This window comes from Ochotona curzoniae, unplaced genomic scaffold (assembly GCF_017591425.1).
Source record: "Ochotona curzoniae isolate NIBS_2020 unplaced genomic scaffold, NIBS_Ocur_1.0 patch433, whole genome shotgun sequence".
NCBI lineage: Eukaryota > Metazoa > Chordata > Mammalia > Lagomorpha > Ochotonidae > Ochotona > Ochotona curzoniae.
This window is the reverse complement of record NW_024467010.1, coordinates 329,172-357,066: the sequence shown is the minus strand read 5'-3', so window position 1 is coordinate 357,066 and position 27,895 is coordinate 329,172. Positions and strand designations below refer to the sequence as shown.

Below are 27,895 nucleotides of genomic sequence, written 5' to 3'. Positions count from 1 at the left end.
CTGCTCCCGCTGGCCCATTTATTTCCTCTGCCCCGCGCCACCTGGCTGCAGCCTCACACAAACTCTGTGAAGTCGTCCACGGAGGAGATGAGGCGCTTCCGCTGGCCAGTCTCGTAGGTGGACAGCGGCTCAGCTGGCGCCTGCGTGGGGGCTTTGGCGTGGGCAGGGTTGTGCATCTGCATCAGGGGCAGGCTGGAGTTTGCATATTGGGTGGCCTCACGGACCTGCGTGGGGATGAGGTCTCCAGTGCGAGCCTGGCCGGTCTGGCCCGGCAGCCCTGAACTCCCCTCCCCAGCTCCTTACCCGGTGGCGGAGTCGCTTGATGTGCCGCAGCCGGGCGATCCACTTGGAGGGGTAGACGTCGGTGGGGTTGGAGCGGCTGTGGTGCACCTGCGAGGCCATCTGGGGCCAGAGGACGGTGCTGGTGAGCGGCCGCCGGGACCCCTGGGACCCCTCCCCAGAAAGCTCCCCTGCTCACATTGGCATGCAGTGCCATCTGCCGGGCCACAAAGGGCAGGTTGCGGTCAGACACAATCTTGGCCATGCTGGTGTCCACGAGGCCCTCCATGTCTGTGGGGACAGAGGACTCAGGCGGGGCCTCGGGGGACACCCCCAGAGCAACCAGGGCGCACCCTCACCTTTCCGGCACTGCAGCGACACCAGGTTGCACTCGTAGTCCAGCGGGGTGATAACCACGTGAACAAAGTTGAACTGGCCCTGCCCGCACAGGTGACAGTCATCCACACCCAGACACCCCAGTCCTGCCCCTCCCTGCACCCCCACAGTGGCACTGCCGTCCCCTGCTTCTGCCCCATTGCTCAGCGACCGTTGGAGGAACAGCCTCCACTCAGCCCACACCCATGCACCCCCGGGATGTCCTGCAGCGGGCTCTGCCCCCTAGCCCGCTCCTCCTGAGCACAGGGGGGCCAGCACTGCTGTGGCACACCGGAGCCCACTTCCACACCCGCCACACAGGAAGCCATGGCTGCGGGATGACAGGCGGCCCGATGGCCTCCACTCACCTTGATGGTGCCCAGCTTGAAGTCCTCACCAGAGTCATTGTAGACGATAGAGACGAAGTCGTTGCCCAGGTGGCGCTTCTTGTCACACTGGTGCTTGTCCCCGTCCTTGGTGGGCATCAGGGTGGCAATGTGGAAGACAGCTGCCAGGCAAGCACAGCCAGGGTAAGCACGGCACTGCCCGCCAGCTCTCCCTCAGCTGTCCGAATGCCTGGCCAGGGCTGCTGGGAGCAGAGCCACGATCCCAGCCGCTGTCTCAATGCCCAGATGGTGACCTCAGAGTCCCAGGGTCGGGGGCAGGGCTGCGGGCTGTACCCTGCATGATGTCATCATGCCAGCAGTAGGTGAACTGGCCGTCCTCGCCACACACGTCCAGGCCGCCCAGGTACACCTTGTCGGGCTGGCAGTCCCTGAGCTCGATGAGCTTGCCCAGCCCCGTCAGGAACTCGGTATAGCGGTAGGAGCCGTGTTCGTTGGACAGGATGGCCAGCTCGCTGTTGCTCTGCAGGGACACAGCACGGCAGCGTGTTGCTCTGCATGGCAGGTCCTTGCTGGGAGGCCTTGTCAGCCCGTTAATCCCCAGCTGTCTCCAAACTGCCAGAGCCCGGGCAGTGCCCACACACAATGGCCATCTGCTGGAACCCACCACTACCACTGCAGCCAGCCCTGGATTCGGTCACATGCAGTCCCAATGCGCCCGAGCAGGGGCTGCCAGCCACCTACCAAGCCCACCCACACTGCCTCATCTCTGTCCCCAGCTCTCAGGTTCATGAGCATACATGGCCACTCAGCGACAAGACCAACGGCCAACGTGCTGGCGCCTGGCCTCACCTGGCCCTCTCCCACGTAGAGGACGGCGATCTTGTGTGTATCATATGATGGGATCTGGTCCAGGAGCTGCACCGACCGCTCAAAGGACTGCACAACGAAGCACCCGCGTGAGCCCAGCCCAGCTCAGGGCTCACGGCAGGCAGCGGCCGACCACCCGGGGGTCACGGCAGGCAGCGGCCGACCACCCGGGCTCACGGCAGGCAGTGGCCGACCACCCGGGGCTCACGGCAGGAAGGGGCCGACCACCCGGGGGTGGGGGCTAGGCCTACCTCGTTGGGCAGCAGGATGGGCTTGTTGGACTCGTCGCCAAAGAAAGGCGAGTGGTAGAGCTGCAGGAACACGAAGCTGGGGGCAGAGGGGTGGTGAGGGGAGCTCAGCCCTGCACAGAGCCGCCTGCCCACGGAACCCACCAGCTCTGCTCACCTGGGGTTGATGCCCGGCACCTTCTCGGCGCTGCTGGCCGCAGCCCTGCCCTTGAGGGCGTCCCGTTCCACCCTGTCGGCCCTCCTGCCCCTGCGTGATGGGGCCGAGTCGGAGATGGTATAGCCGCGGGGCCGCAGGCCACCGGGAGAGCGGGGCGAGCTGGATGGCAGGGCCCCCTCAGGCTGTGTGGGGCCCAAGCCCTGGCCCTCCTCATCCGGGGGCCCCCAGGCGGCACCATCTCTGTCGAGGGACCCTGACTGTGACCGGGCCTTGGCCTCGGGACTGAGCCGGCCACCATCAGCCTTGTCCCCGGCCTCCCCCAGGACGTCCTGCAGCGTCTGCAGCTCGGGGGAGGAGCTGGACTTGCTGAGCGGCTGTGAGGGCTGGAAGGAGAGGCCCACCGCCGGCCGGCCGCTGGCAGTGGAGCCAGTCCGCTCTATGGGGACGCCACAGGCGGCCCGCTCCTCACTGCGGAATGGCTTCTCCTCTTGACTGGACGCTGAGGACGACTGAAAAGGACCACACAGGTCAGCCCTGGTCAGACCGGCCCGCTGTGATCGCGGGCACCCAGAAGGGATGGGGTCCCAGGCTGATTTAACAGAAGGGACAGGACCGGCCAAGTTCTCAGAGCAAGTTGGGGACCAGCTGGGAGGTGGGGAAGCCCCGGCCTGACTCTACTCACCCGGCTATAGACAGCAGCACGGCCACAGCGCCCCTGGCTGCCTAGCGCGGCCACTTCTACGTCCTCCAGCTCTGGGGGATCTGGCGGCAGCGGGGCCGCACCTACACTCTCCTCCGGAAGCATGGCCGAGTCTGGGAGGAGCACACGGGCAGCTGGGACCGGGCCTGGCGCACGCAAGACCTCAGGCTGGCCTTTCCCTCCCAGAGGGCTGCCTCGGCCCAGCCCTGCTCACCGCCACCCACGGGGCAGGTCCCGGGGGCTCCTACATGGTACCTACCAACCCCACCTACCCCAGTGCCCCCAGAAGCCACTCTGCACCCCACGAGGCAGGAGCCCACAGAGGCCCCTCAGGGAACAGACTTGGGGTCCACTGCTGACGGCAGCGCTGGCCTTGCAAACCCATGCGAGGCTGCAGCATGCCAAAGCAACACGACCCAGGCCAGCGTCAGCAGGACAAGCGGTACCCAAGGGAGACCAGCCCAGCCCACCCACGCACAGCCGTGCCACCGGGAGCTGTCTGCACACTGCCCTGCGGCAGTGGGGCAGGGGCCAGCCTGCATGGGATTGTAGATGGAGCATGGCAGGCAGTCCCGGGCCACGGTCAGCTGCCACCAGCCAGCACCTGCGGCTGGCCTGAGACCCGCGTCTGAGGGGTCGGACCGGCCAGACGCACATGTCAGGGCTGGGCAAAGCAGGCGTGTCCTCGTGCGGCAGGCCTGCAAGGCAGCGGGCTCCACAGCAAGCACGCCGCCCTGCGCGCGCGAGTACCTGCCCAGGAAATGCTCCTGTGCAGCTTCCCTTGGCAGCCGGACGGGCACAGGGAGGACAGGGAGGCCACTGCAAGGGAAAGCCCGCGCGGCCGGCTCAGCAGGACACTACACAGGCCGAGCAGACAGACCCCGAGCCTGGAGGGAGAGAGGGGGGCCAGCAGCGTCCGGGAGGCGCGCGGGCTCTTGCTGCCTCGCGAACACCTGTGGCCACAGGCCAGGGCCCCGAGCAGGGCAGCAGCCGAGCCCAGTCCACGCGGACCCCACGGGTGCTGGCAGAGCAGCTGGACTGGTCCTCACACTGCACAGAGGAGCCCACGGGCAGCCTGTCAGTAAGGGAGTCCCACTGGCAGCTGCGGGCCCAGGCCAGCTGTGTGGCAGACTCCGAGGGCAGCAGGGCACCCACCTGTGTTGGAGCGAGGGAGCGGTGGGGGCCTGGCCGTGCTGGCTGCTGGCACCGAGAGTGACTTGTACAAGGCGGTGTCGCGGTGCTCCTTGAAGCGTTCGGCCGCCATGAGGGCATTGGACAGCTCCTGCAGGGGCATGTTGTTGATGTCCGAGGAAAAGGGGCTCAGCGGGTTCTCCAGGCTCATTAGCCAGCTCGTGTTCCCTGGGAAACGGGCAACAGCCTCAGGCCGCACGCTCCCACCCCGGCCCCTCGTGCAGCCCACCCTGGTGCCAGCACCTCCTTGGCGGGGTGAGGGCCTGCCCCTCGGCTCTTGGGGCAGCTCCCGACAGGGAAATGACACAGGAGGGCTAGGGGCTTCCTGTGAGGAGCAGGGGAGCACCCCGAGCAGGCTGGGGGAGGATGGCATGGGGTCTGTACCTGTGGGCCTGCGGACCAGGATCTCTGCCCAGCCCTGGGTCAGCAGGGGCACGTAGGCCGCCAGGTTCATCCTCTCTGGAGCCAGGCCCTGGGGGCCAGCCGAGGCCCTGTCAGCCTTGGCAGATGGCGCCATTGGTGCTCCTGGAGAGCAGGGGCCGGCTGGGAAGTGGGAGGCTGGTGTGTCTAGGCCAACAGCACGAAGGCCATGGCCTCCTGTGAAGAGAGGTAGTAGGCGGATGCCCTCACCCTGCCCAAGACCCAGCGGGAGCCCAGAAGGGAGCTGGGCTAGTCCATCCCAAGGTGCTGCCCTGCGTGGGCCCCAGGTCCACCCCAGCCAGCAAACAGCAAAGCAAAGGACGGATAAAGCTCATGGAAAGCTGGTCCATGGAGACGGTGAACCCCAGCCTTGAGTGTGGCCACGCACAGCCATACCCAGCCCGAGAAGAGCGTGTCAGCCCTCAGGTCGCCATGCAGAGGCCTATCCCCCAGCCCTTTTCCGGTGCTCACCAGACATGGAGCGGACACGGTCCCGGGCCCCACAAGACACCTGCTGGCCGGCCTGCGACTCCAGCTTGGCCGGCGCCTCCTTGGTCTGTCGGATGTGTGTCCCAGGGTCAGCGCTACGGACAGACAAGTCTGGACATTAGGAAGAGACCCCCAGGGGCCGGCTGGCTCAGGACAGTGTGCGTCAAGGACCGGTGGGAGGCAGGGAAGGCGCCATCACCTCGTTTCTGGGCTGCTGCCCTGCAGTTCCACGGAATCCAGGCCCAGCAGCGAGCGGGTCCCAGTGCCCACGCTTGTCGTCACGGTGACAAGCTTGTTCCCCACCAGCCAGGTTTTGGTCCTGCCGCCTGCCAGGAGGAACTCTCCAACGGGAGACCTGGGGACACAGGGAAGGGTGACTTGGACACAGCTGTGGAGGTCCCAGGGACTCAGCAGTGGTGGGGCTGGGACCCTGGAGATGGCGCCTGGTTCCGGACGCCTACCTCTTGGGCACGGCGGTGAAGTTGGAGAACACGTATCGGGCCATCATATCCAGGCACGTCTCCGTGAGCTCCAGGTGGAGGTTCTTCAAGCTGTCGTCGGCCTGGGCCACGGAATTCTCGTCCGCGGAGCCCAGGCTGGCACTGGTGAGGGACGTCTGGACTCTGCTGTAGGAGGGGCCAGGGCCAGTGTCAGGGCCCAGGCGGGTTGGAAGAGCCGCCTACCACCAGGGCCAAAGCTCAACGCATGCACGACTGGGGGGCCTCACTCACTCAGACCCCTCAGGGCGGTGGCTAGCTAAGCCACAGCGCCACAACCTGCACAGACCACAGCCTCCTGGAACGGAGGGGCACACTTGGCGGGAAAGCCCCTGGCCCCCACTGCCGCGGCAGGAGCCACTGCCTCAGCTCACAGGAGGCGGGAGGTGGCAGAGCCAGGACGCATGGGGACGAGGCTCCACCTGCAAGGCCATGGCCCACCCCTTGCCTGCACACTCAGCCCCCACTCTGCCCTGTGCGCCCTCCACTAGACCTGGCTCACAACAAGGAACATGCCAGGGCACAGCTATGAGAGCAGCCCACCCCACAGCAATCAGGCAATGCCTGAGAGGGAGTTTGCCAACGGAGGAAACAGCTGTCCCCCCTCTGCTGGCACAGCCTGGATGGGGAGGGACGGCCCATGGGCACCTGAGGACCTGCACCTGCAGCCACCGCAGTGGGCAGCACCCCCCAGGGCTGGGACCAGGGGTCCTGGGCTGTCCTCGGCTGCCCTGCCCCTCGCCCGCCACAGAAGCCCCTCTGCCTCTCGGCTGCGCCTGCAGAGCTCCAGATGCCGGTCCCAAGGGCAACCAGGCCGCTGGCCAAGAGGCCAAGCACCCAGCAGGAGAGCCCACAGCCTGCCTGGGTCCGTGCAGCCTGCCCCCCCTTGCCTGCGGGCTCACCTGGGCCAGACGGCGGGGTGGAGCCCAGCCCCGGCCCTGCGCCAAGGACATGCAAGCAGCCCCATGCACCGCCACCCAGGCGCTCACAGGGCCAAGCGCAGGGTCTGTGCCCCCCGCCCAAAGTGCCCCGCTACCTGCGGACCGCATGTTCAGACACACTGACGCTGCGGCAGCGGAAGGCCTCGGCGGTAGGACTCCCCTCGCACTCCTCCATGGGTGGGGAGTGAGTCAAGCCTTGTCTGGGGGGTCTGGCTATCCTCAGACTACCGGGGGAAGAAGGGCGCCCCAAGCCCCAGAGAGCCCAGCTCCGGGAGGGGAACAAGCCACGCGAGGTGAGGGAGGGTTCCCGGCACAGGATGGAGATGGATCCCGCGGGTGAATGAACAGAACCAGGCCACGGGGCAGTTAGCGGGAGAGACAGAAAACAAAATGCATGAGATACATCCAGTAAACATGACTGAGAAGGCAGTGCTGCACACAGGATGTGGGGACACGCAAAACTCGTGCAAACTCAGCCAGGGTGCGTGGACCAGGCCTCCCGCCCACCCCTGCAGAAGGCCAAGGTGCCCAGCTCCAGGGCCAGCAAGGCCTGGGGCCCGGACAGCTGGGCCCTGATGTCCCTGAGTAAAGGCCTAGACGCCACAGGCGAGGCTCAGCCACGGACCAGCAAGCGCCAGCCCCCAGCCACCAGGACAACCAGCAAGCGCCAGCCCCCAGCCACCAGGATGACCTGGGCCCTGCGGGAGAACATGGCTTTCCCAGGAAGGAACAAACTAGGGCAGGGAGGCAGGCAGCAGGCAGTGGGCAGGCTGGGAAACGCAGACGGAAAGAGACCAGTGCAGCCTTCAGACAGGCAGGAGCGGCTGTGACGGTGATGGGCATGGCCCTGGCCGGCGAGTTTTGCAGGAGGAGACGCCTTGGGAGGGGTTCCTCGCAGGCACAGCTGCCCTGATGCAACCCGGACCCAGACAGTGCCTGTGGCCCATAGCCGACCAAGTACAGGCTTCCCAGAGCTGGGCAGCTCAGCAGGTGCAGGCGCTACTGGCCTCAGAGACCTCTCCTGCCTCCCATGTCCCCAGTGCCGGGTCCCACCCCGCCACAACTCCAGGCACCCGGCAGACCGCAAACCTTTTGGGCCTCTCGTTGAGGCTGGTGCTGCGAGCCCGGAAGCTGTCCTTCTCGGGGGTGTCATCAAACGAGAGCAGCACGTTAGAACGCAGACCCTGCGAGGCAGACCTGAGCTGAGGGGACAGCACACAGCACGACTCCTCCCCACCCACCATCACCCCTGAGGGTAGGGCCAGGCGAGGGCCAGGGGAGGGCAGGGCAGGGCTAGGGCAGGCCAGGGAGTCCCTACCTTAGTGATGTAAGGGACAAAATCCTTTCGGAAAGGCAGGCGACACCTGATGAACCACATGGCTATGACGTGATGAGCCAGGCACACGATGTACTGATTGAACCTGAGCAGGGCAGGGAAGCAGGGGCCTCAGGCGCACCGAGGGAGGTGGCCCCACGGCGGTGCGGGAGCCCCGCGTCAGTCTTACTTGGAGGGGTTGGTATAAGGCAGGGAGATGGCGAACACACTCGCATACTGCTCAGCTGCAAAGTTCCTGTAGAGGTGTGGCAGCCGGGCCAGAGCTACGAGATGAGGGCAGCAGCTGGGGGATGGCACAGATGAGCGAGGGCCACAGCGGCCCAAGCTGTGCCCTGCCCAACCCCAGCCTTACCACCCGCCTTAGGGTCTTGGCAAACCTCACTGCCACGGCCTGCACTGGCACAGCCCACAAGCTCCAGGGCTGTGAACAAAGCCAAAGCTCACCTGGACGCCTGGACACAAGCGCTAACCCAGCTCGGCCCCCCCAGGGTCTCCAGCAGACCCGCCCTGACCTGGAGGGAGCGGTGGGCAGGCAGAGGCAGGTCGGCAGCGAAGCGCAGTGATGCAGTATCAGAGGGGCTGGCAAGGGAGCCCCCCACCCAGGCACTCAGGGAAGAGAGGGCGGGGGGAACCAAGACCACAGCGGCCAGCAAGGCAGGTACTCACTAGACAGGAACTCGAGCAGCGGGGCAGCCATGCTGGCCGTGGCTGAGATGTGCGTGAGCTTCACCACCAGCACGGGCAGCGTCTTGACGATGACATCGGGCATCTCCACGCTGCACACAGCTAGGGCCACCACGCACTGGCCCGCACAGCGGTGGATGAGTCCCTGCTCCAGGCAATAGACCATCTCCCGCTGCGAGAAAAAGCCAGTTCAGGGGGCACAACTCAGGACAGCAGAGCTCAGGGGGCGGGACGCAGGGAGGCAGGCCAACAGTGCTCAGGGATGGTGCAGGGACACAGGGGGTCAAGCGGCAGTCTGAGCTTGCACCACTTCCGACCCGGCTCCCTGCTAGTGCGCCTGGGACAGCAGTGGAAGACGGCCCAAGGATCTGGGCCCTTGCTGCCCACATGAGACCCGGGTACAGCTCCAGGCTCCTGGCTTTGGCCTGGCCCAGCCCTGGCCGTTGTGGCCATTTGGGGAGTGATCTAGCAGATGGGACATCTGTCATCTGGTCTTACAAGTAAGTCTTTGAAAAAAATTTAAAGGACACCTCAGGCCCCATCGCACATCCCCCTCCCCACAGAGGAGTACAGCCATAGCTTAGAAAGGCCCTTACATGGGAACTTGCTGGCAATGACCCACTGGCCAGCAGAGTCCAGCTACCCAACCTGACCCCGGGATGGAGACATGTTGGGCTCATGGCTACTGTTGGGCTGGCCTCACACAGTATCCTCCATGAAGGCAGCCACAGCTCCGGCGAGCAGGAACAATGGTGTCCCCTCCCCCATGCCCAGCTGGCACTCCCTCCTGTGCCCAGCCAGCCCCCTGTGTCTGGCCAGCCCTCCTCCCTGTGTCCGGCCAGCCCTCCTCCCTGTGCCCAGACAGCCCTCCTCCCTGTGCCCAGCCAGCCCTCCTCCCTGTGTCCAGCCAGCCCTCCTCCCTGTGCCCAGACAGCCCTCCTCCCTGTGCCCAGACAGCCCTCCTCCCTGTGCCCAGACAGCCCTCCTCCCTGTGTCCAGCCAGTGCCCGTCATGCCAGGTCAGCGCCTGTTATAAGCTCAGGACTGGTGAGGACCGTGAGGTGTGGCGGTTTGGCATGAGGCCCAGGTGGCTGTGACTGAGCCCAGCAAGCTGCATGTCCTTACAGAAGGGCTGCGAGTGGGCAGCCTTGAGGGGAAGAGGGAGGGTGGGGCGGGTGAGGAGGGTGGCACAAGCAGTCCGGGGCCGCAGCTGGCCAGCCCTGTCAACACAGTTTGGCCATCTGTCCCTTAAAGAGAAGATAGACACTGCCGTGGGACCCGGCACCTGCAGTGGGCTCTCAGCTGGCCAGGCAGCCGGGCGGCGGGGAGAGGGGTAAGCTGGGGACAGTACGGGCCTCTCTCGCCTCCCACCTGCTTGCTTTTGTCCAGGTACTTGTGGTAAGAGATTAACGCCGTCAGCACTGGGACCACGGCCAAGTGCAGGTCAGTCCTGGAGAAGCCCTCTGGTGTCCCCCGGAGCCGCTCGAGTGTCTTTGGGCCTGAAAGCTAACACCAGGAGCAGGGTGGGGCCCCAGCGGCCACCGGGCACTGGGAAGCTTTCCCCCAAAACCCTCGGCAAGCACTTTCCCTGTGGGGGGATGTGGGCCTCACACGAGGGCAAGGCAAGACGGCAGCATGGACACCTTGGAGGCCCCAGGCAGGAAGAGGGGCCACACTGGGCCACAGTTACAGCATGCCCTGGGGACGCCCCCAGCTGCCATCCAGTAAAGCTGAACAGATGGGGAGTGATCAGGGACCTTGTAGAGCCTGGCGGTAGCACAGCCCTCGGTGGGAGCCCTGCCCTCCCGCCCCCACCCCAGCGGAGCACCGCAGCAGTGTTACCATGGAGCAGAGGGCGGAGGCCAGCTGGTCGAGGCTGCAGGGCGAGGTGAAGAACAGCACCTTGTAACGCAGTGACTCGGGCAGCCTGGCGAGCACCAGCTTCAGCACCTTCCAGTCAGCCTCCTGCAGGGACGAGGCCAGGGCATGGGCCTGCGGATGCCGCCAGCACGGACACTGCCCTGGCGCCATCCCCGCCCCTGCAGACGCTGTCCCCAGTTGAGCCCCTGCTTGGCCCCCTGGACACCCCAGCATTACCCTCCTGGGGTGGCTAGTCTGCGTCAGAGCTGGCCTGTCCTGCAATGGACCTGGCCAGGATCCGGCTTAACTTCTGCAATGATGAAGACACAGCAGGAAGAAAACTGCCTGGCCAGAGTGAGGGTGAGCTGGGCCCCAAAAGCCCAGCTGGCACCCCAGGACACTGGCCCTGTCCCACCCTACTGATGCCCACCCCTCCCCATGGCCACGGTCTAGCACACAGGATGGCACTGACATGGCAGCTTCCAGCCTTGGCAGATGCCTGTGCCGTCCACCTTTCTACCCTAGAGGAGCAGCCTGGCTTGCCCCAGCAGTGCCACCCCATCCCCGCCCACACAGCTCCAGGCACAGGCCCACCTCACCTGCTTCAAGCACTGCAGCAGGAGGCGAAAGAGCAGTGAGTAGGGCAGGCAGCCCAGGCGCACAGTAGGGCCTGCAGGGGCTGAACCAGAAGGCCCCGTGGGAGACGAGAGGGAGCCGCCGGTATTCTTCTCAGAGCCCCGCTCTGGCTCCCTGCAGAAGAGAAGTTACTGAGGCGGCCCCACCCCCGGGGCTGGGCAGGCACAGGCCTCCTGCCCGGGACCACGAAGGACACGGTGCAGCCTGCACAGTGGACCGTCCTACTCGCCCAGTGGCTCGTACACGCAGTCGCAGAAGCAGTAGGGGCTGAACCTCACGCCCCCGTCCTTGCTGGGCAGACCCAGGCGGTGCAGCGAGTCGGCACGCAGCAGCAGCAGGAAATCAAAGGCCTGTGGGAGGCAGAACAGTGGCCAGCGAGCCAGGGGCAGACAGTTCCTCCCCTTGGGCTGTGTGTCCCGCACGCTGAGGGCAGGGGTGTCCCCCAGGCGCCAGGCTCCATCCAGGGCCGCCCACTACATCCCCAGCTCCCAGCCCCACCCACTAAGCTACCTGCAGCCGGATGCTGCTGGCGATGGGCAGTGTGTAGTTAAGCTTGTAGTGCAGCTGCAGGTGGCCGACGAGAGTCTCGTATACGCGTGTGGCATGGCTGGCAGGCAAAGTGTACAGCTTGGTCTGCATGGGGAGGCCATGGATCACCCAGGGCAGGAGGCCGTGGATCCCGGCCACCTCACCCTGATGCAGCCAGCAGCCTAGGGGCACCAGCCAGGCATTACCGGGCAGAGCTAGAGAGCCCGCGGGCTTCCAGGTCTCTGCAGCTCAGAAGTAAGCCCAGGAAACGACAAAGGCCTCAACACTCTTCCTGTCTCAGAAACACTGGGGAAGAGGGGCAGGCCTTCGACCACAAGGAGTCAGCATGTGGCACACAGGCCATCAAGGGCAGGCACTTGGAATGTGCAGGACTCATCCACTGCCTGGAGAATGCCGAATGTTGCACTGGGAATTATCCATGCCTTTATGCCCTGTGTTTAGACACTGTACACCAGGAACGCAGATGGACAACGGCCCTCGGGCACTGGCTCACTCCCCAAAAGGCCTCCACAGGGGCTGAGGCAAAGGGGCTGCGGCTCCATCACAGGCCCTGAGGCAGTTCAGGAGCCCAAGCACCGTCCCCTGCTGCTTTCCCAGGCCACTAGAGGGAGCTAGAAGGGAAGCGGAGCGCTGAGATCCAAGCAGACATTCTGTCCATTTGGGCAGCGACTTAAGCCACAGCACCCCATACATCCTGTGTCTGTACTCTCACAAATACACTCCTTTTAAGTATATTAAGTATATTATTGGAGCCCAGAACAGTAGTCTAGTGGCTAAAGTCCTTGCATGTGCTGGGATCCCATAAGAGGCACCAGTTCTAACCCTGACAGCTCCCTGGGAAAGCAGTAGAGGACGGCCCAAAGTTTCTTTGGGGATCCCTTCAACTGAACTGCTGATCTCAGAACCCCAGCCATGAAGAGACTATGTCAGCCAGTGGACTCTGAAGAGATTTCATCATGTTTGGAGTGGCGAGATTGGCAGCAATTCAGAACTGTTGAACTATCAAAACTGCTTGAGCAGGACCCTCAGAGCATGCCCCACATCGGGGACCTGGGATGGGTGGGAGGCTGGGTGGGGCTTCTCCCTTTGTTTCTCCCCTGACCCCAGATACAGGGAAAAAAATATTAGCGTAGAAAAAAAAAGTTTTATTAGAAATTAAAAGTTTAAAGGCTAATAATATATTTATCAACAATTACAAGGCTACTTTACAGTATTTTTTTTTGTATTGTCCATTCCCACCTGGACCAGCTCCACAGCAGCAGCTCAGTGACCACGTGTGACTGGTGGTCACCACATGGGGTCACAGTACCAGGCCATTTCCGGATCCTAACGTGTCCCCATCCTTAGCCGCTCTAACCACAGGTCCCGACACCAGGGCTGCACAGCTGCCCCGGCTGACCAAGCAGCAGCACTCTACCCAGCTCGGCCCCAAGGGCAGCAGGTGCCAGCATTGCAACGCTCGCACAGGAGGCCCGTACGGAGCAGCAGCCACCCGCCTGCCCATGCGCTCCAGCGAGGCGCCCAGATTTGTACCTCCCTCATTACCTTTGGCCTCTCCACCTCCCCAGGCACCTCATGAACACCAAGATCAAAAAATGTAGTCTTTAAAAAAATGGTTGGGGCCAAGCACAGTAATCTACTGGCTAAAGCCCCTGCCTTGCACACTCCAGGATCCCACATGGGTGCTGGTTTGTGTCCCAGCTGCTCCACTTCCCATCCAGCTCCCTGCTTGTGGCCTGGGAAAGCAGTCAAGGACGGCCCAAAGCTTGTGTGGGAGACCCGAAGAGGCTCCTGGTTGTGCATCGGCTCAGCTCCGACCATTGTAGCCACTTGGGGAGTGAACCAGCAGGCAGAAGATATTCCTCTCCGTATATTTGCGTTTTCAACAAAAATAAGTAAATCTTAAAAAAAAAAAGGGGGGGGCAAAAGTTGACCATTTCGCAGAGAAGGCACAGACAGCCAGTGCCACAGGAGATGAGGGTCACGGCTTCCGGCAAGCAGATGCCCACACTGTCACAGGAGAGCCACCCAACTCTGCAGCCCCGAAGCTTCAGCCTCCAGCCAGTAAAGCAAAAGCAGGAGCAGCTTCCAGCTGGCCCAGCTGCTGAGATCACACAGGCACAGGACCGGGCATGGGCAGTGTCGGACTGGGCCTGGTGCCTGCTTCAGCTGGTACACACCAGAGCAGGCAGTGTGACGGCTCTGAGCTTCAGTCGGCCAGCACCTTGCTGCTCTGGGTCTGCCTCTGGGGTCAGCAAGGTGCCTGAAGGAGGCTCCTGTCTCAAGACGAGATGGCTCCACCTCACATGCGTGTCCAACACAGTGCCCCCCATGGCAGAGCCCCGCCAGCCACCAGTATGGACTCAGAACAGAATCTCTTTCCCTGACAGTTCCTGAGACACAGGGACCAGAAACAGCTCAAGTGATGAGTGGTCGGCACAGGCTGCTCTGCAGGGATGACAATGCAGCTCTGCGGGGACTGAGCCGCACAGTTGTGCCAACACAGCCGTGTCCACGGGCCAGGCCAACACAGCCGTGTCCACGGGCCAGGCCAACACAGCCGTGTCCACGGGCCAGGCCAACACAGCCGTGTCCACGGGCCAGGCCAACACAGCCATGCCCATGAGCCGTGACAACACAGCCAGCTCCTCCCGCGGCTCCCCCAGCCTCAGCAGCGTGAATGGCCCTTTCTACTTCAACTGGGAAGGGGATACATACTGCTGACATCAAATAAGCAGGTTCCACACAGGAAGCCTGTAAGCCAGGATCCAGACAGTGCCCACTGCAGCCAGGAGGACCCCTACGACCCCAGGCTCCCAGGACACAGATACCAGAAGAGCAGTGTCCAGCAGGAACAAGAGCTGGCCACAGACTTCCCTACTGAATGGCACAGCACAGACACGCACCTGCAAGATGACCAGGAGTCCCAGGACGGCAGTCTTCACGTCCTCCAGGGAAGCTGAGTGGGAGGCCACATCCCTTTCCTCCAGCTCAGGCGGTGCAGAGAGGGTGCGTGCCATCACCTTCACAGGAGACCAGGGGGCTGAGCAGCAAACGGAGCAAGCACCTGCCCCAGCACCCCACCGCCGCGCTCAGGGAGAGGCCACCAGGCAGGCTCTGCCAGGAGCGGGAGGCCAACAGAGAGGTCCCTTATGTCTACTAGGGGTCCCGTCAGCCCCCCAAGTCCGAAGCCTGAGCAGCTTTCACCTTCTCAATGATCTCCAGCAAACTGTTGAAGTGGTGGGTGTGGCAGCCTTCCGCCAGGTCCACCAGCAACTGGGTGGCCAGTTTCCGGACCTGGTGGTCCTTATCTTCGGGGATATGGGAGAGCTGGGAGATGACCACGGAGTTGATGAGCTCCTCCTGTCCAGGGCACACAGGGTTGGAGGTGAGCCACTGCCTATAGGATGGGCACCTGCCATCAGACTTTGCCCAGGCATTGACCAAGTAGCAGCAAGCCCTACGACAGCCGTGTGTGTACAGGTATCCGTCTACGCCAGGGTGATGCAGGCTCACAGACACAGGTGGACAGGGAGCACAACACCACCAACCCTGCAGAGAGCCCAGACACCCCGGGGCTTCCTGAGGGCCGTCACCACACTGTACATGGTGAGGGGGCACTGCAAAAGGCAGACCAGAGGCGCACCCAGGGAGCAGGGAGCAGGGCGGGCAGGCCTGGGCATGCAGGGCTCCAGGAGGTAGGCTTCAGGGGAAAGCAGTCTCAGAGCTCCTCACACTCAGGGACAAAGGGCGCAGGGCAGGCGGGTGCACATGGCAAAGGCTGTGCAGAAACCTAACAGACGAGGTGGCAGCCACAGCGGGCAGGGGTGGGGTGGAGGGTGGATGGACCACAGAAGAGGTGGAGCCCCAGCTAGGGCAAGACTGACTGAACGGCTGGGGTCTCCAGGGCCTCAGCAGCCTTGCTGGTCGGCCAGGGAGCAGCATGGCACAGAAAAACTAACGAAGGAGCCCCGGACGGACAGGCAGGAGGAGGCGGGCCAGGGTCACAGGCCACACCCACCTCGTACAACTGTCTGTTCATGAGCAGCACAAAGGACAGCACGTCCAGCACCTTGATGCGCACAGCGCTGCGGGGCTCGCTCCTGCGGGGGAAGGGGCAGAGGGGCAGGCTCCTTGGATGCTGGCATCCCGACCCTGCACCCGGCAGGCCCTGGCCCCTCAGAAAGCACGCCATCAGCGGGAAGAGGAGCCCTGCCCAGCCCCACAACCGCTAACTTTCAGGGACCTGAAAGGAGGCACAGGTGACCAGCCTGGTGGTCAAAACACCCACGTCACATATCTGGGCATCTCTCAGAGCCAGGACCTGGGCAGAGGTCCTGCCTCCCAGCTCACTTCCAGCCCAGACACAGCACTGGGCACGTGGGGAGCGAACCTACACGAGGGCATGCCCGCCTTCTCTGCCTCTCAAACAAATCGGTGACCACCCAGAGAGCAGCAGGGGCATCGGACGTCAGCGTCCAGACGCAGGGTGGCACTACCTGAAGAAGCGCTCCATGAGCAGCTGCAGGCTCTGGATCCAGCCGTCCCTCGCAGGGTGAATGGACTGTGCCCGGAAGGAGACCAAGTTCAAGAGGGAGGACTCCTGCAACCAGCAGCAGCAGCGTGTGGGCATGGCCGCTCCCAGCACGGGGACAGAGGCAGCCCGGCCACCCAGAAATCACCTTAACCACACAGAAGCACCCACCAACTGAGCATGCCTACAGGACTGTCACCATGGGGCGGACGGGCGTCGAGGGGGACAGGGGAGGAGACGTGTCCATGGGGACGTGGGAGGACCAACGTCCACAGGGATGAGGATGGGTATCTGTATATAAGCTCGGGGCAGGGAGGACAGGCATCCGCGGGGACAGGCAACCAGCAGGGATGGCTTAGCTGCAGCCAGGGTTCCTAGGAGGGGCCCTCCAACACCTGAGACCAACCCAAGGGCAGCGGGGGAGGGTGGCAGCTCACAGGCCTCTGGTCTGCACATCTCTCCACCAGCTCGAAGAATCTCTCCCGGGAGCCGTGGAACTCATTCTGGTCGCACAGTTCCTCCACTGTGGTCAGCAGGTCATGCACGATGGTCCTGAGCTCCGGGCTGTCCAGGCTCTGCAGGACCAAGGCACTTGACACAATCGGCCCCCACTCCCCAAGCCAGGCCCCTCCGCTGGGCTGCACGGGCCAGCCTTTGTCCTGGCCTCGGAGGTCCCCAGCTGCTTGTCCGCAGGCAAGTACAAAGAAGAGCAGGCAACAGGCTGAGGGCAGCCTTGAGCTCCCCAGGCAGCTCCTCCTCGTGGCCCTGCCTCCCAGCTGAAGGGAGCCTTGCCAGCCAGCCTGGCATGAGCTGGCCCATGGCCCAGTCCTTCCTGGCTTTGGCCTGTTGCCTGTCCAGGCTCCCCAGAAGGGCCTGAACCACATTGCTAGAGTCCCCCTGTTGATCCCATCTTCCAGTCTGGCCAGCCCTCAGGTGCTAGGGGGCTTGCTTCAGGGCTCACTCAGCCCATGGATGCAACCAGGAGCCCAGCCACTCCCACTCCCGCCTGGGCCACAACTGGGGCACACTGTCAGAGGTACCAGGCCCGGGTCCCCAGGGAAGAAGGCCCCCTGGGGGCAGAGTCTGCAGTGGCCTGTGGCCGCCCCACCTGGAGCTGCTGCAGCAGCCGCTCCACAATGTTGAGCAGCAGGTCCCACGTGACGGCCTGCAGCTCCTTCCTGTACTTCTTCACAAGCCTGGTGATGGACAGCACGATCTCATAGGACACCACCTCATTGGGACACGTCATGGCCTGGAACGGGAGCCGTGGGCACACAGGGTCAGCCAGCACAAGAAGCTTGCCCACACCGCGTGTGTGGGCCTTTGCACACCGGGGGCACTGCCCACCCCACTCGATCATGGTGAGAAAACGGGACACCAGAAGTCGCTTCCACAGGGCCTCCGAGTGCTCCAGATGCAGCCGGCACCCTGCAGCCACCTTGCAGGGCCAGGCGCTTGCCACTGCAGACCTGGTGAGGGTGTGCGGGCACAGCAGGACCTGGGCACTCCCAGCCACACTGAAAGAGCAGAGCACAGCAGCAGGCAGGGTCAGCAGCTCTGGGTAACCCAGGGAAGAGACAGCTTGACTGTACACAGGTCAGGGGATCGCTCAAGTTGTGCAGCAGCACCTGCTCCAGTCCTGGCTGCTCCACTTCCAACCCAGCAGAGGACAGCCCAAGTGTGGCCCAAGACCCACATGCAGCTCCTGGCTCCCAGCTTCACCCTGGTCTGGCCCTGGTGCTGTGGCCCTTTGGGAAATGAGTCAGCTGATGGAAGTTCTCTCAGAGACTGCGGCCCAGGGTGGCTGGCTCTCAGCCCGTGGAAAAACAACCCACAGAACAGGCCCAGAAGACTCCCCATGCCACTCACTGCACCCCAGAAACCGTGGTACCTCATAAAAGGATGGCAGCACAGATGTCGGCGAGTTCTTGAGCGAGTAGAGGCGGTGGGCTCCCCAGAGGGCCATGCCCACGAAGAACACAGCTCCACGCAACAGTGGGGCGTCCTCCATGTAGGCTCTGCAGGGAGCCCCACACAGTCGGCAGTGAACAAAGCCCCCTGCCCCCGTGGGCTCCTGGCCGCACCCCACCCTGTACTCATGGGCCAGGACATGCAGGCAGCAGCAGCCGCCTGAACCCTCCCCACCAAGTCATCACTGCTGGCCACACCTGGGCCAGGGCCTGCAGTGCTTGCTGGCCAGTGAGGCACACGTGCCAGTCACACGAGAAGGTGCGGAACCTGTCCTCCTAGCTCGGAAGGGCCACAGCGGAGGACGACCCTGCTGGGGAAGACCAGGGCACCGCAGCCATGCTGAGCACAGGACATGCAGGGTCCTGGACCAAGGAGGGAAGCACTGGGCACTGGAGCAGGGGCATGGTGGACAGAGGTCTCTGCAGGCGGCCCAGCGGGCACGTCCCCAGCACAGCTCGGCTGCTGCGTGGAGAAGCCGGAACAGTGCAGAGCCCATGGGGGCTCACCGCAGGAGGGAGGGTGGGTCTGGTGCGACCCTGGACTTCCTGGTACCAGGCTGGAAGGGGACTGGGTAGGACACAGCCTCATGTGGCTCAAGCACCCTGGAGCCGCCAGGGCTGCTGGCACTGGGCTTCAGCCCCCGCCCTCACACCAGGTCGCACACTCGCCTGTTCTCCATGATACGGCACATGTTGTAAATGGCACTGTGGCCCAGGTGGGTGCCCAGGAGGTTCCGCATCAGCTGGGGACAAAGCTCACAGCTCAGGCCCAGGCAGAGACCAGCCCAGCCCCAAGTGGTTCCCCGCCTGTTCACCCCCAAGAGCCCTGAGCTCAGCTCAGCCACCTGGTCATCAGACGCCACTGCACCCCACTGGGGACCCCGGCCTGGCTCAGCCTCACCTTCCAGCAGGGCTCACAGAGCTCCTTGACGTTCACTGTGCGACACAGCGTGATAATGAACTGCGGGAGGCTCTCTGCAGGCAAGCAGTTGTAGCAGACCACGGCGTCCAGCACCTGCAGGGACACCTGGGGAGGGGGAGGGACAGCTGGAGCAGACCACGGCGTCCAGCACCTGCAGGGACACCTGGGGAGGGGGAGGGACAGCTGGAGCAGACCACGGCGTCCAGCACCTGCAGGGACACCTGGGGGTGTTATACTAGTCTTCAGCTCACAGGGAGGGGACACCCCCACGCATCTCCCATCTCTGGTCAGTGATGTCACTGCTCCAAGCTGTCCACATTGGTCCCTCTGGGTCACCAGCACCACACATCCCTCTCAGTCTGAGTTGTGACCCCTGTCACGGGCCATTCAACCATCCTATTAGGGAGACCCTGAGATGAGGAAGCCCCAGGACCCCGCCTGTGTCCCAGGCAAAGGGTACTCAGGGCTCCAGCCCAAAGCTGTACCCAGGAAGGGAAGCCACTGACCTCAATATCAACAGAGGATGCAGTCCGAATGCACAACAGGCAGATCATGCTGCGGGGAAAAGGCCATGTCAGCGCAGGTGCTACTCCTGGAGGCCCGGGACTATCCCACACAGGCCAGCCACAGCACGCGCGGCTCCTCGCCCAGCGGGGCCCCTGCTCAAGTACCGACCACCGCTTCTGGTGCAGGCGTTTACACAGACATCCTGCCCCCGGGGACAGGTCAGAATGTTCGGGAAAAGCAAGGACAGGAGAGCAGTAACACAGCAGCTAGGAACACTGGAGCAGAAGGTGGGTGAATTTAAGACTCAGGACGGGGGTCCCTGTTAAAGCAGCACTGTCTTAAGCCCCACTCTTACTGAACCATGGACGCAATGTATTCGTCAAGGTAACAGCTGTTAAACTTGATCAAATTCACGAGCACCAGCAGGAATTCGGAGGACAGGCCGACATCCATCCACTGCAGGACGAACTCCGCTGGGGAGGCAAGCAGAGCAGCTCTGTGCACTTCCTTTATCCCCCTCCCAACAAGCCCTCAATAACAGGGCTCCCAGGGACGGGCAGGCCACACACAGGGCCCCAGGCAGGGCACAGGACACACCAGGGCTGGACTGATGAGAGCACAGATGTTCAGAGCAGACCCTGCTGCCGTGGCAAACCTCACCAGACACATCTCCTTTAGCAAACAAGCAGCAACGACAGCCACCTGCCTGCTGGGCAGTCCGGCCTGCACCTGCCTGGCCCTTCCTAGGCAGCTCAGCAGCAGGCTTACTCACAGGGAGGGCCAAGGGGTAGTGGGGGCGCCAAGAACCACAACCAGGCTACCAGCCACTCCCAAAGAGAGTCTCAGTCCCCAGAGCCCCTTCACCCCGAGACCCAGAAGGGAGGGTTCCTCAAGCAGCCATGGGAGCAGGACCACCCAGGGAACTGCAGCCCCAGTCCCCCCCCAGAGTACACCTGATCCCCACAGCCGGAGGCCTGGAGCCAGCGGCACCCACCCAGTTCCTCCTCCAGATACGCAATGTGCCGCCCGTTGTCCGTGAGCGCCTTGAACACCTCAAGCCTCTCGTGCAGGTCTTCGCTGGAAGGGTAATCCTTGATGATCCTGAAGAACAGCGCCCTGAGAACCCCCAGGCGGTCCCCCTGGGAAAAAACATAGGTTAGTGGCCTGCCAGGTCTCCCCAAGGCTACCACACCCCAACTCTGATTCCTTCCTCCCACAAGGACACCCCACAGGGTGGAGATGAGCCAGTACGTGGAGCGCATGATGGAAGGGGCACCTCCCCAGGCAGCCGTCCCAGGCTGGAATGGGGAGAGCGACAGGGTCCTAGGGTCTGCCCAGGCCACCAGCAGGGCTGGACCCATGAGCAGAGGAGTGGCCCCAGACCAAGGCGTCAACTGCCAGGCCAAGCAGCACAGCCTCATTCCCTGGAATTCAGCACTCCTACCTAGGGGGCTCCCGAGCCACACACAGGGTCATGCAGACACAAGGGGTGACCTGTACCCACACGGGCAGGCTTGCTGCACAGCCCATGAGCCAGCGCACCTACCCTACATGTCAAGACAGGAACGCGACCCTGCCATAGCAGGCACAACCCAAAGTCCCCCCCAACGCCATGCCCAAGCCCTTACCTGCCCCTGGACGATGGCCTTCAGCAGGGCCAGCACGGCGTGCCGGGCTTCAGGGGGCCGCTCTGGCTGCAGCAGGTCAGCAACGGCCTTCCAGAGGGCTTCCACTGCATGCTGTGGCCAGCGCAGAGGGACCGTGAGCAGAGTCCAGCCCCTCGAGGCCAGGACAGGCCAGGGAGCAAGACAGAGCCCAAAGCCTGTGGGCACCCGTGGCTAGGACAACCACAAGCCTCCCTGGGGGAAGCCTAGGTTACTGCAAATGCAGAAGGCTGAGGGCATGAGGGAGGGGAGGGAGCAGCCAGGGAAGTGGTCCTGGCGTCCACGCCTGCTGGGGCCACCCACGGGACACTGCTCACGCCCAGGAGGCGGGACACAGGTCACATTTGCATCTGGCGGGCTCTGTGTCTGCACCTGTCCCCAGAGCCACGCCTGCAACCCAGCTGCCACCCTCGCCACAGCCTCCTAAGTTCCTCCACTGGGATGGTCTCACTCCTGAGGCAGCTCGCCTGAGAAGAGGACAAAACAGCTACAATCCTTCAGACACTGCCTGACAACCACTCAGGCAACTCAAAGAACCGTGCACACTGCGCCCCCGTGCCCCCCCCTTCTTGAGCCTCTCACACTCCGACTGACGCAGCTGATGTGTGGACACCCTGAGGGGAAAACAGTGGGGGCTCGTGTGATCCCAAGCAAAATGCCACCCCATACCGTCACAGCGGCCTGGAGCTGATAGGCTCCTACCAGCAACTGCACACAGGCTGCAAGGAAGGGCAGGGAGCCTGCAGCAACCTTACTCCCAGAAGCAACTCCACCTGCTCCGCAGAGCGAGAGCGGGGAGTGTCTATTCACCACACTGCATCTGCCCTGTGCGCGGCTAACAGAAACAACCACCTTTCCAAGTCGCTACGCCTCTGCACCCTCCTGTGTGAGTCCACCCCACTACCCACACACACTGCACCTCACACACACTGCACCCCACCCACACACACACTGCACCTCACACACACTGCACCCCACACACACACACACTGCACCCCACACACACTGTACAAGCCTGTCCTGCACAGGCTTCCTCAGCAGGCAGCTGCAAGTTACGCCCCAAGAGGCCCAAGCCCATCCACTGGGAATCCTGATGTGGGTTCCCAGGACGGCAGCCCTTACACAGCATCCCTCAGCACTCTAGTGGCCCAGCCAAGGCAAACCCACCTCCTCAAACTTCTTGGTTCTTGCAACTTCACAGATCTGCCCTATGACCCGGATGCGATTATTGATACCGCACTCAACACTCAGTTCCTAGAGGCCAAGAGGAAAGAAGAAACCGACAAGTCCTCTTACCTGCATGTCACCAACACCTGCACTTCCCAGTTGACAGCTGGGAGACAACCTTTTCCAAGGCAGACAAGTCTTGATTACAGCTTTCTCAACGTGAAACTCAACAACAGGGGCTGGCACTGTGGCAGGGCGGGACGGTGTGAGACGCTCAGTCTGTGACCCCCACCTCTGAGGACAGAGGCCAAGCTCAACTCCTGGACAGTCTGTGTGCACAGGACACGGGGGAGTGTGAATACGGGACACGGGGGAGAGTGAATACGGGACACGGGGGAGTGCGCACAGGACACGGGCAGGGGGGATGTGTGCAAATCCATATTTCTCACACAGCCATGAAGGCAGCACACCATGGCCCAAGTGCTTGCAGCCAGGAGGAGCTCCTGGCTCCCCACCGGCAGAGCCCACACTTTGAACCAATGAAAGAAAACTCTTCCACACCTGTTCTCACTCCTGTCCCCCTCTCTCCCTGTCACTGGTTCTTCAGGGCTTGCACTGTGGGGCAGGCGGTGAAGCACCAGCTGTGAGGTTTGCATCCCTTATGATCCAGTTCAAGTCCCAGCTGCTCCAATTTAACATTGCTCCCTGCTCAGGCTGCAGTGAGGGCAGCAGACGGTGGCCAGGTGCTTCTGTTCCTGGCACCACTGTGGGAGACCCAGATACAGCACCTGGCTGGGGCAGGACCGGCCACTGCAGCCATGGGATGAAGCCGCAGATCCAAGACCCCTCACCCAGCTGCGCCAACAGCCTAGCTGCGTCAGACCTAGCCGAGTGCTGGGGGGAGCAGCGGACATCCGCTGGTACCCAGGGCCTGCTTCCCACGCACCCCCTGAACTGCACCAGGTGCCAGTGCAGCTGCACCGGTCCCGAGGCAGCCCCTTCACGGCAGCGTGGTGGCAGTGCTGGGGCCCCATACCGCAGGGCCGGGCACACTGCAGCCCTCTGAACCCAGGGACCTGTGAGGGGCTGCGCAGCTGTCTGATGGGTCCTAGGCAGGAGTGCAGGCCAGAGGCCTGACGCTGGGATGCTAGGCACCCACAGTGCGACCCAGGCTAGGCCAGAGCTCCCAGACCGGGGGCCCAGGGTGGCCACCCCCACACGGGTACAGGAGCAGCCCAGGGGCCTGAGGCCGGAGTCCTCCCCTCCACACACACACCAACGGGCCCTGGTGTCGTTAAGCGACCGCGCTCTCACGTCCAGTTGGTCTCAGGGCCCAGAGCCCTGGCGGGGTGTTCGGCGCCTCCTGTGCTGGCCCCACACCCCCACACCAGCAGGAGCCGGCCTGCCCGTCTGACAGGACCCCTCATCGGGACTTGGGGTGCACGGTGTCACCACTGCCCTCTGCAGCCGGGCCCCTCCGGCTCCCTGCCCAGGGGCCGCGCGAGAGCGCCGCAGCTGACAGCAGCTCTGCTGTCCGTCCCGCCGGTCACTCACTCTGAGGACGTCGGTGGTGATGACGAACTCGGTCTGCTTGCCTTCCGCCGCCCTGGGGTGGTGCGCCCTCGCCGTCCCCAGCCCCAGCAGGGTCTTGAACTTCTCCCTCAAGCCGGAATCCTTGCTGCTCGGCTTGGCCATGGTGGGCAGCTCCGCGCGAATGCACCGTGGCTGACCTCACCCCGGCCCTGCGGCCGCCCGCGGACACGGCGAACCGACAAGAGTGCTGAGGCGGACGCGGCCAGGGCGCCAAGCACCGGGGAGGCGGGCGGGAGCCCAGCGCCGCAGCCGCCGCGCGCCGGGCAGCCGGGAAGCCGGGCGGCCGGGCAGCCGAGCTGCGGGTCGGACACTCACCGGGCCCGCGACGCCGCCGCCGGAAGCGCGCCCCGCACATCCGTCCGCAGGAAGTGGGGCCCGGGCACGCGCGGAGCGCGCTGGGAGTCGTAGTTCTGAGTCGCCGCCGGACGCACGCGCCACGCGGGGGCCGACGGGACGTGTAGTCGCGGGACGCGTCCGGCATGCACACGCTGCGCGCCGGGATGCTGACGCGCAGCCGGAGCCGAGGAGGAGCGCCTGCAGGTTGGCGCCCCGGCCAGGAGGGACGGGGAAGGGGCCGTGTCCACCGGCGTCCGGGTGCACGCGCCGCCGCCGCGGCCCTGCGTTCCCATGCTGCGACCCGAAGCGACCAAGTTCTTCCCGTCCCGTCAGCCTGCCCGGGACTCCCGGGGGCCCTGAGCGCCGCGTGTGCCTAGCCCTGGCCTGGAGAGAGCGGGGCTGCCTGGACCCCACGCCCCCGCGCTCGTCCCGTCCCAGGGGAGATGGGGCGTTCCCGACGCTCCCCGGTGTTGGGGGGAAGCACGGACAACCGCAGGGCGGGAGGAACGGAAGAGGGGCGGGGAGCAGGCAGAGGCCCAGTGCCAGTGGAGAGGGCTGAAGAGGACACACCAGGAAGTTCTGTACGTGCCCAGAGGATGGACTGGGGTCCCCGTACGCGTCCGGGAGGGGAGCTTAGATACCCCCAGGGAAACAAGGCCGCAGGGAGCTGGGAGAATGCTTGAGGGCTGCGCGCCTCCCCGGGACGCACACTCCTGGGGCTCAGGGACCGAGTGGTGCTTTTTGCAGGAGAGAAAAACCCCAGCCCTGTGAAGCGACCACACAAGGTCAGGAGACTGGACATGGCCTATGAGGAGGATCCAGAGGGTGAGAAAGGTGACAGGGTCCAGGCCCCAGGCTGGGAGCCCCAGGACTGGCGAGAGCAGCTTGCCAACATCCGCGCCATGAGGAGCAGGAGGGATGCCCCCGTGGACCAGCTCGGGGCCGAGCACTGCTACGACACCGGTGCCCCCCCAGAGGTAAGCAGGAGCCTCCCCGCGCTCGCTGCCGGCTCGAGGGGCACCGGGGAGGGGCACCGGGTGGACGCGTCCTGCCGCCAGCAGGTGCAGAGGTACCAGGTGCTGCTGTCCCTGATGCTCTCCAGCCAGACCAAGGACCAGGTGACCGCGGGTGCCATGCAGCGGCTGCGGGCCCACGGCCTGACGGTGGACAGCATCCTGCAGACAGATGAGGGCACTCTGGGCCAGCTCATCTACCCTGTGGGCTTCTGGAGGGTGAGCCCAGGGCCTCAGGGCTGGAGAGAGCCGTGGGAGCCCCTGCAGGGCCCTGCCCTGGCCAGCGGCCCGCACACTCGCCTGGCCCTCTGTTTACTCCAGGGCCCCTTGGCATGTGCCACCCTTCCTCCTGGAGTCTGACAGGGGCTTCCGCCCGACTCCTGAGCACTGGGTGGTGGGTGGGGCTACATCCCTCAGTGGTGCCGGCAGGGGCCACCGTCTGTCCCCAATGGGCTTTGAATAGTCCTGCCGGGGGCTGTCGGACACGGGATGGGAGCCACCCTGTCAGCTGCCGTGGGGCGGGGGGAGGCCCAGGTTCCAGGCACTCACTGCCTGAAGGGGGCACAGCCCGACCCGCAGGTGGGAGGCGCAGGCCAGGCCAGCCTTGGGGCCTCTTGCTGCCCATGGCAAGGCAAGCAGGTGGCAACACCTCTCCCCAGTTCAAGCTCTGCTCACATCTGCATCTTTCAGAGCAAGGTGAAGTACATTAAGCAGACCAGCGCCATCCTGCGGCAGCGCTATAATGGAGACATCCCAGCCTCCGTGGCAGAACTGGTGGCCCTGCCGGGCGTCGGGCCCAAGATGGCCCACCTGGCCATGGCTATCGCCTGGGGCACCGTGTCGGGCATCGGTGGGTAGCCTAGGCCAGTGAACGGGGAGGCGTTGCCCTGGGCCCACTGCCTGCTTGGGGAGGTGGGGGGCTTGTCCTCACGACCCTGACTTCAATTCCAGCCACCTCATTCATGACAAAGCCCAGGGGGTCAGAAAGCTGTCCATGCTGCTGGGCTGACCAGTCACAAGCCCAGGGAGACTGGTGGGGGGAGGGGAGGTGGGCACTGCAGGTGGAGCAGCGGCTGGGGAGGAGTGCCCAGGCCCCATTCCCTGGTCGGCACAGGAAGGACAGGCTCTCTCCCCAGAAACCCTCCCAGAGTCCTTTGCAGGCAGGTAGGGGAAGACAGCCCCCTGGATTCCTGCAGAGGTTGCGGCCCCCCAGAGCAGGGGAGGTGCCCTCCCCCACTGGGATGCCCTGAGCTGACACAGCCCAGACTCTTGGCAGATTCCTGAGCTCACCTGGGCAGCTGTCCTCCGCTGCGCGTGTCCCAGGAGGGCTATGTGGGGATAGGGAAGGTTGTGGGGAACAGCCCCTGACTGGTGGCTTGAGAACGGCAGAGGCCCTGGATGGGAGAGTCAGGCTGTTCTCTGGGGACCCCACACCCTGCCAGAAGACCCCAGGCTGCTTCTCGAACTCCTGCTGAGCTCTGCTCCTCCAACCAGGCACCTTGGCCGGCCTGGACCTCTGTGGTTCCATGGGGGCCGCACACACGGGCCAAGATGTCTCCCAGTCCTGAGCCGTGGCTGAAGGAACTGACACAGTTCTGGTCTGTGCTTTGTCCAATAGTGAAGGGGACAGAGCCAGAACTGCAGCTGGTCAGGGCAGCCAGCACCCATGTAAAGTCCATGGGGCATAAGGGAGCAGGGGTCATTGCCCAGGGGGATGGCAGCTCTGTACCCCAAGCCTGGCTGAGTGGCCACGCGGGCAGTGACCTCAGACCTGCCCTCTGGACCAAGAGGAGCCTCAGTCACAGGAGGTGAGGCTGTCGGGCCTGGGTCTCTGCACAAGGGTGCCCTGTGAGGACATGCAGGGCAGGCCTATGGATCTCCAGTGGAGGGTCTACCTACCCCCCCAGCACTTGGCCCCAATTAGCTGTTCCCGTTGAAGGCAGAGCCCAGAGAAGACACCCCTGCCCAGAGGAAAAGCTCCATGCCCCCACCATGCAGAACAGGCAGTTCTGGGGGCAGCCCAAGAGCAGTGGCTGAGGCCATTGGGGGCTCAGCCTGCCTGTGTGCCGGGACCTCCCGGTCACCCCACCCCAATCCCAAGCAGCAGTGGACACACACGTGCACAGAATCGCCAACCGCCTGCGGTGGACGAAGGAGGTGACCAAGTCCCCAGAGCAGACTCGCGCCGCCCTGGAGAGCTGGCTGCCCAGGTGTGGCTGAGGCCAGAACAGCTTTGTCGGGGGAGGGGTGCGAGGGCCCTCCTATGTCCCTCCTTGGCACTGACCCAGCTTCTGTCCCCACAGGGAGCTGTGGAGCGAGGTCAACGGGCTCCTGGTGGGCTTTGGCCAACAGACCTGCCTGCCGGTCCACCCTCGCTGCCAGGCCTGCCTCAACCGGAGGCTGTGCCCGGCTGCCCAGGGCCGTGCGTGATGTGCCCTTCCTCAGGGGGCCTGTTTAATAAAGCGTGGGGATTGTTTGTATCCGCGGTCTGGTGACACTCCCTGCAGGGCCAGTTGTTGTATGCACCCATGTCACGTGTATACACCCGCATCTGGAGGGTCAGGGTGGGGCTGGGCAGTCTCAGCTGGACGGAGGAAGTAAGAGGCGGTAGCTG

At 64.0% G+C, this 27,895-nt stretch overlaps 2 protein-coding genes across 10 annotated transcripts; one reads left to right on the top strand and one right to left on the bottom strand.

The window, feature by feature from the left end:
* Positions 1 to 4: 4 nt before the first annotated feature.
* Positions 5 to 24,131, bottom strand: LOC121167936 (tuberin). 8 transcript variants are annotated; one of them, XM_040997665.1, is made up of 41 exons: positions 23,894 to 24,131; positions 22,340 to 22,426; positions 21,137 to 21,247; positions 20,503 to 20,647; positions 19,864 to 19,981; positions 19,508 to 19,556; positions 18,981 to 19,106; positions 18,749 to 18,822; positions 18,001 to 18,127; positions 17,218 to 17,361; positions 16,547 to 16,684; positions 16,075 to 16,178; positions 15,597 to 15,678; positions 14,783 to 14,938; positions 14,482 to 14,598; positions 11,537 to 11,659; positions 11,270 to 11,376; positions 10,990 to 11,140; positions 10,373 to 10,495; positions 9,902 to 10,036; positions 8,514 to 8,703; positions 8,017 to 8,110; positions 7,830 to 7,932; positions 7,601 to 7,695; positions 6,607 to 6,735; positions 5,535 to 5,699; positions 5,273 to 5,428; positions 5,056 to 5,168; positions 4,549 to 4,761; positions 4,129 to 4,332; positions 3,724 to 3,792; positions 2,956 to 3,086; positions 2,274 to 2,782; positions 2,120 to 2,195; positions 1,851 to 1,937; positions 1,335 to 1,521; positions 1,023 to 1,162; positions 639 to 717; positions 479 to 570; positions 304 to 402; positions 5 to 224 (listed from the first exon to the last, which is right to left on the bottom strand). In XM_040997665.1, the coding sequence occupies exons 1-41, from the start codon at positions 24,032 to 24,034 to the stop codon at positions 54 to 56; spliced, it is 5,460 nt and encodes a 1,819-aa protein (XP_040853599.1). In that variant the 5' UTR covers positions 24,035 to 24,131; the 3' UTR covers positions 5 to 53. The 8 variants fall into 8 exon arrangements, with proteins under 8 accessions (XP_040853599.1, XP_040853600.1, XP_040853601.1 ...); XM_040997666.1 differs by lacking the exon at positions 3,724 to 3,792; XM_040997667.1 differs by lacking the exon at positions 6,607 to 6,735.
* A 261-nt stretch (positions 24,132 to 24,392) lies between these two features.
* LOC121167871 (endonuclease III-like protein 1) lies at positions 24,393 to 27,761 on the top strand. Of its 2 annotated transcripts, none has more exons than XM_040997572.1 (6): positions 24,393 to 24,472; positions 25,016 to 25,245; positions 25,330 to 25,500; positions 25,972 to 26,131; positions 27,386 to 27,491; positions 27,585 to 27,761. In XM_040997572.1, exons 1-6 carry the CDS (start codon positions 24,412 to 24,414, stop codon positions 27,709 to 27,711), a joined length of 855 nt encoding a protein of 284 aa, XP_040853506.1. In that variant the 5' UTR covers positions 24,393 to 24,411; the 3' UTR covers positions 27,712 to 27,761. The 2 variants fall into 2 exon arrangements, with proteins under 2 accessions (XP_040853506.1, XP_040853505.1); XM_040997571.1 differs by having other exon boundaries at positions 25,327 to 25,500.
* Positions 27,762 to 27,895: the final 134 nt, after the last annotated feature.

Coding starts and splice junctions, on each gene's coding strand:
- LOC121167936 (XM_040997665.1), bottom strand. CDS start 24,034: ATGGCCAAGCCGAGCAGCAAGGATTCCGGCTTGAGGGAGAAGTTCAAG. Junction 16,179..16,546: donor GATGTGCAGACCAGAGGCCT/GTGAGCTGCCAC, acceptor TGCTGGTTGCAG/GAGTCCTCCCTCTTGAACTT. Junction 5,429..5,534: donor TTCACCGCCGTGCCCAAGAG/GTAGGCGTCCGG, acceptor CTGTGTCCCCAG/GTCTCCCGTTGGAGAGTTCC.
- LOC121167871 (XM_040997571.1), top strand. CDS start 24,412: ATGCACACGCTGCGCGCCGGGATGCTGACGCGCAGCCGGAGCCGAGGA. Junction 25,501..25,971: donor ACCCTGTGGGCTTCTGGAGG/GTGAGCCCAGGG, acceptor TGCATCTTTCAG/AGCAAGGTGAAGTACATTAA. Junction 27,492..27,584: donor CTGGAGAGCTGGCTGCCCAG/GTGTGGCTGAGG, acceptor CTGTCCCCACAG/GGAGCTGTGGAGCGAGGTCA.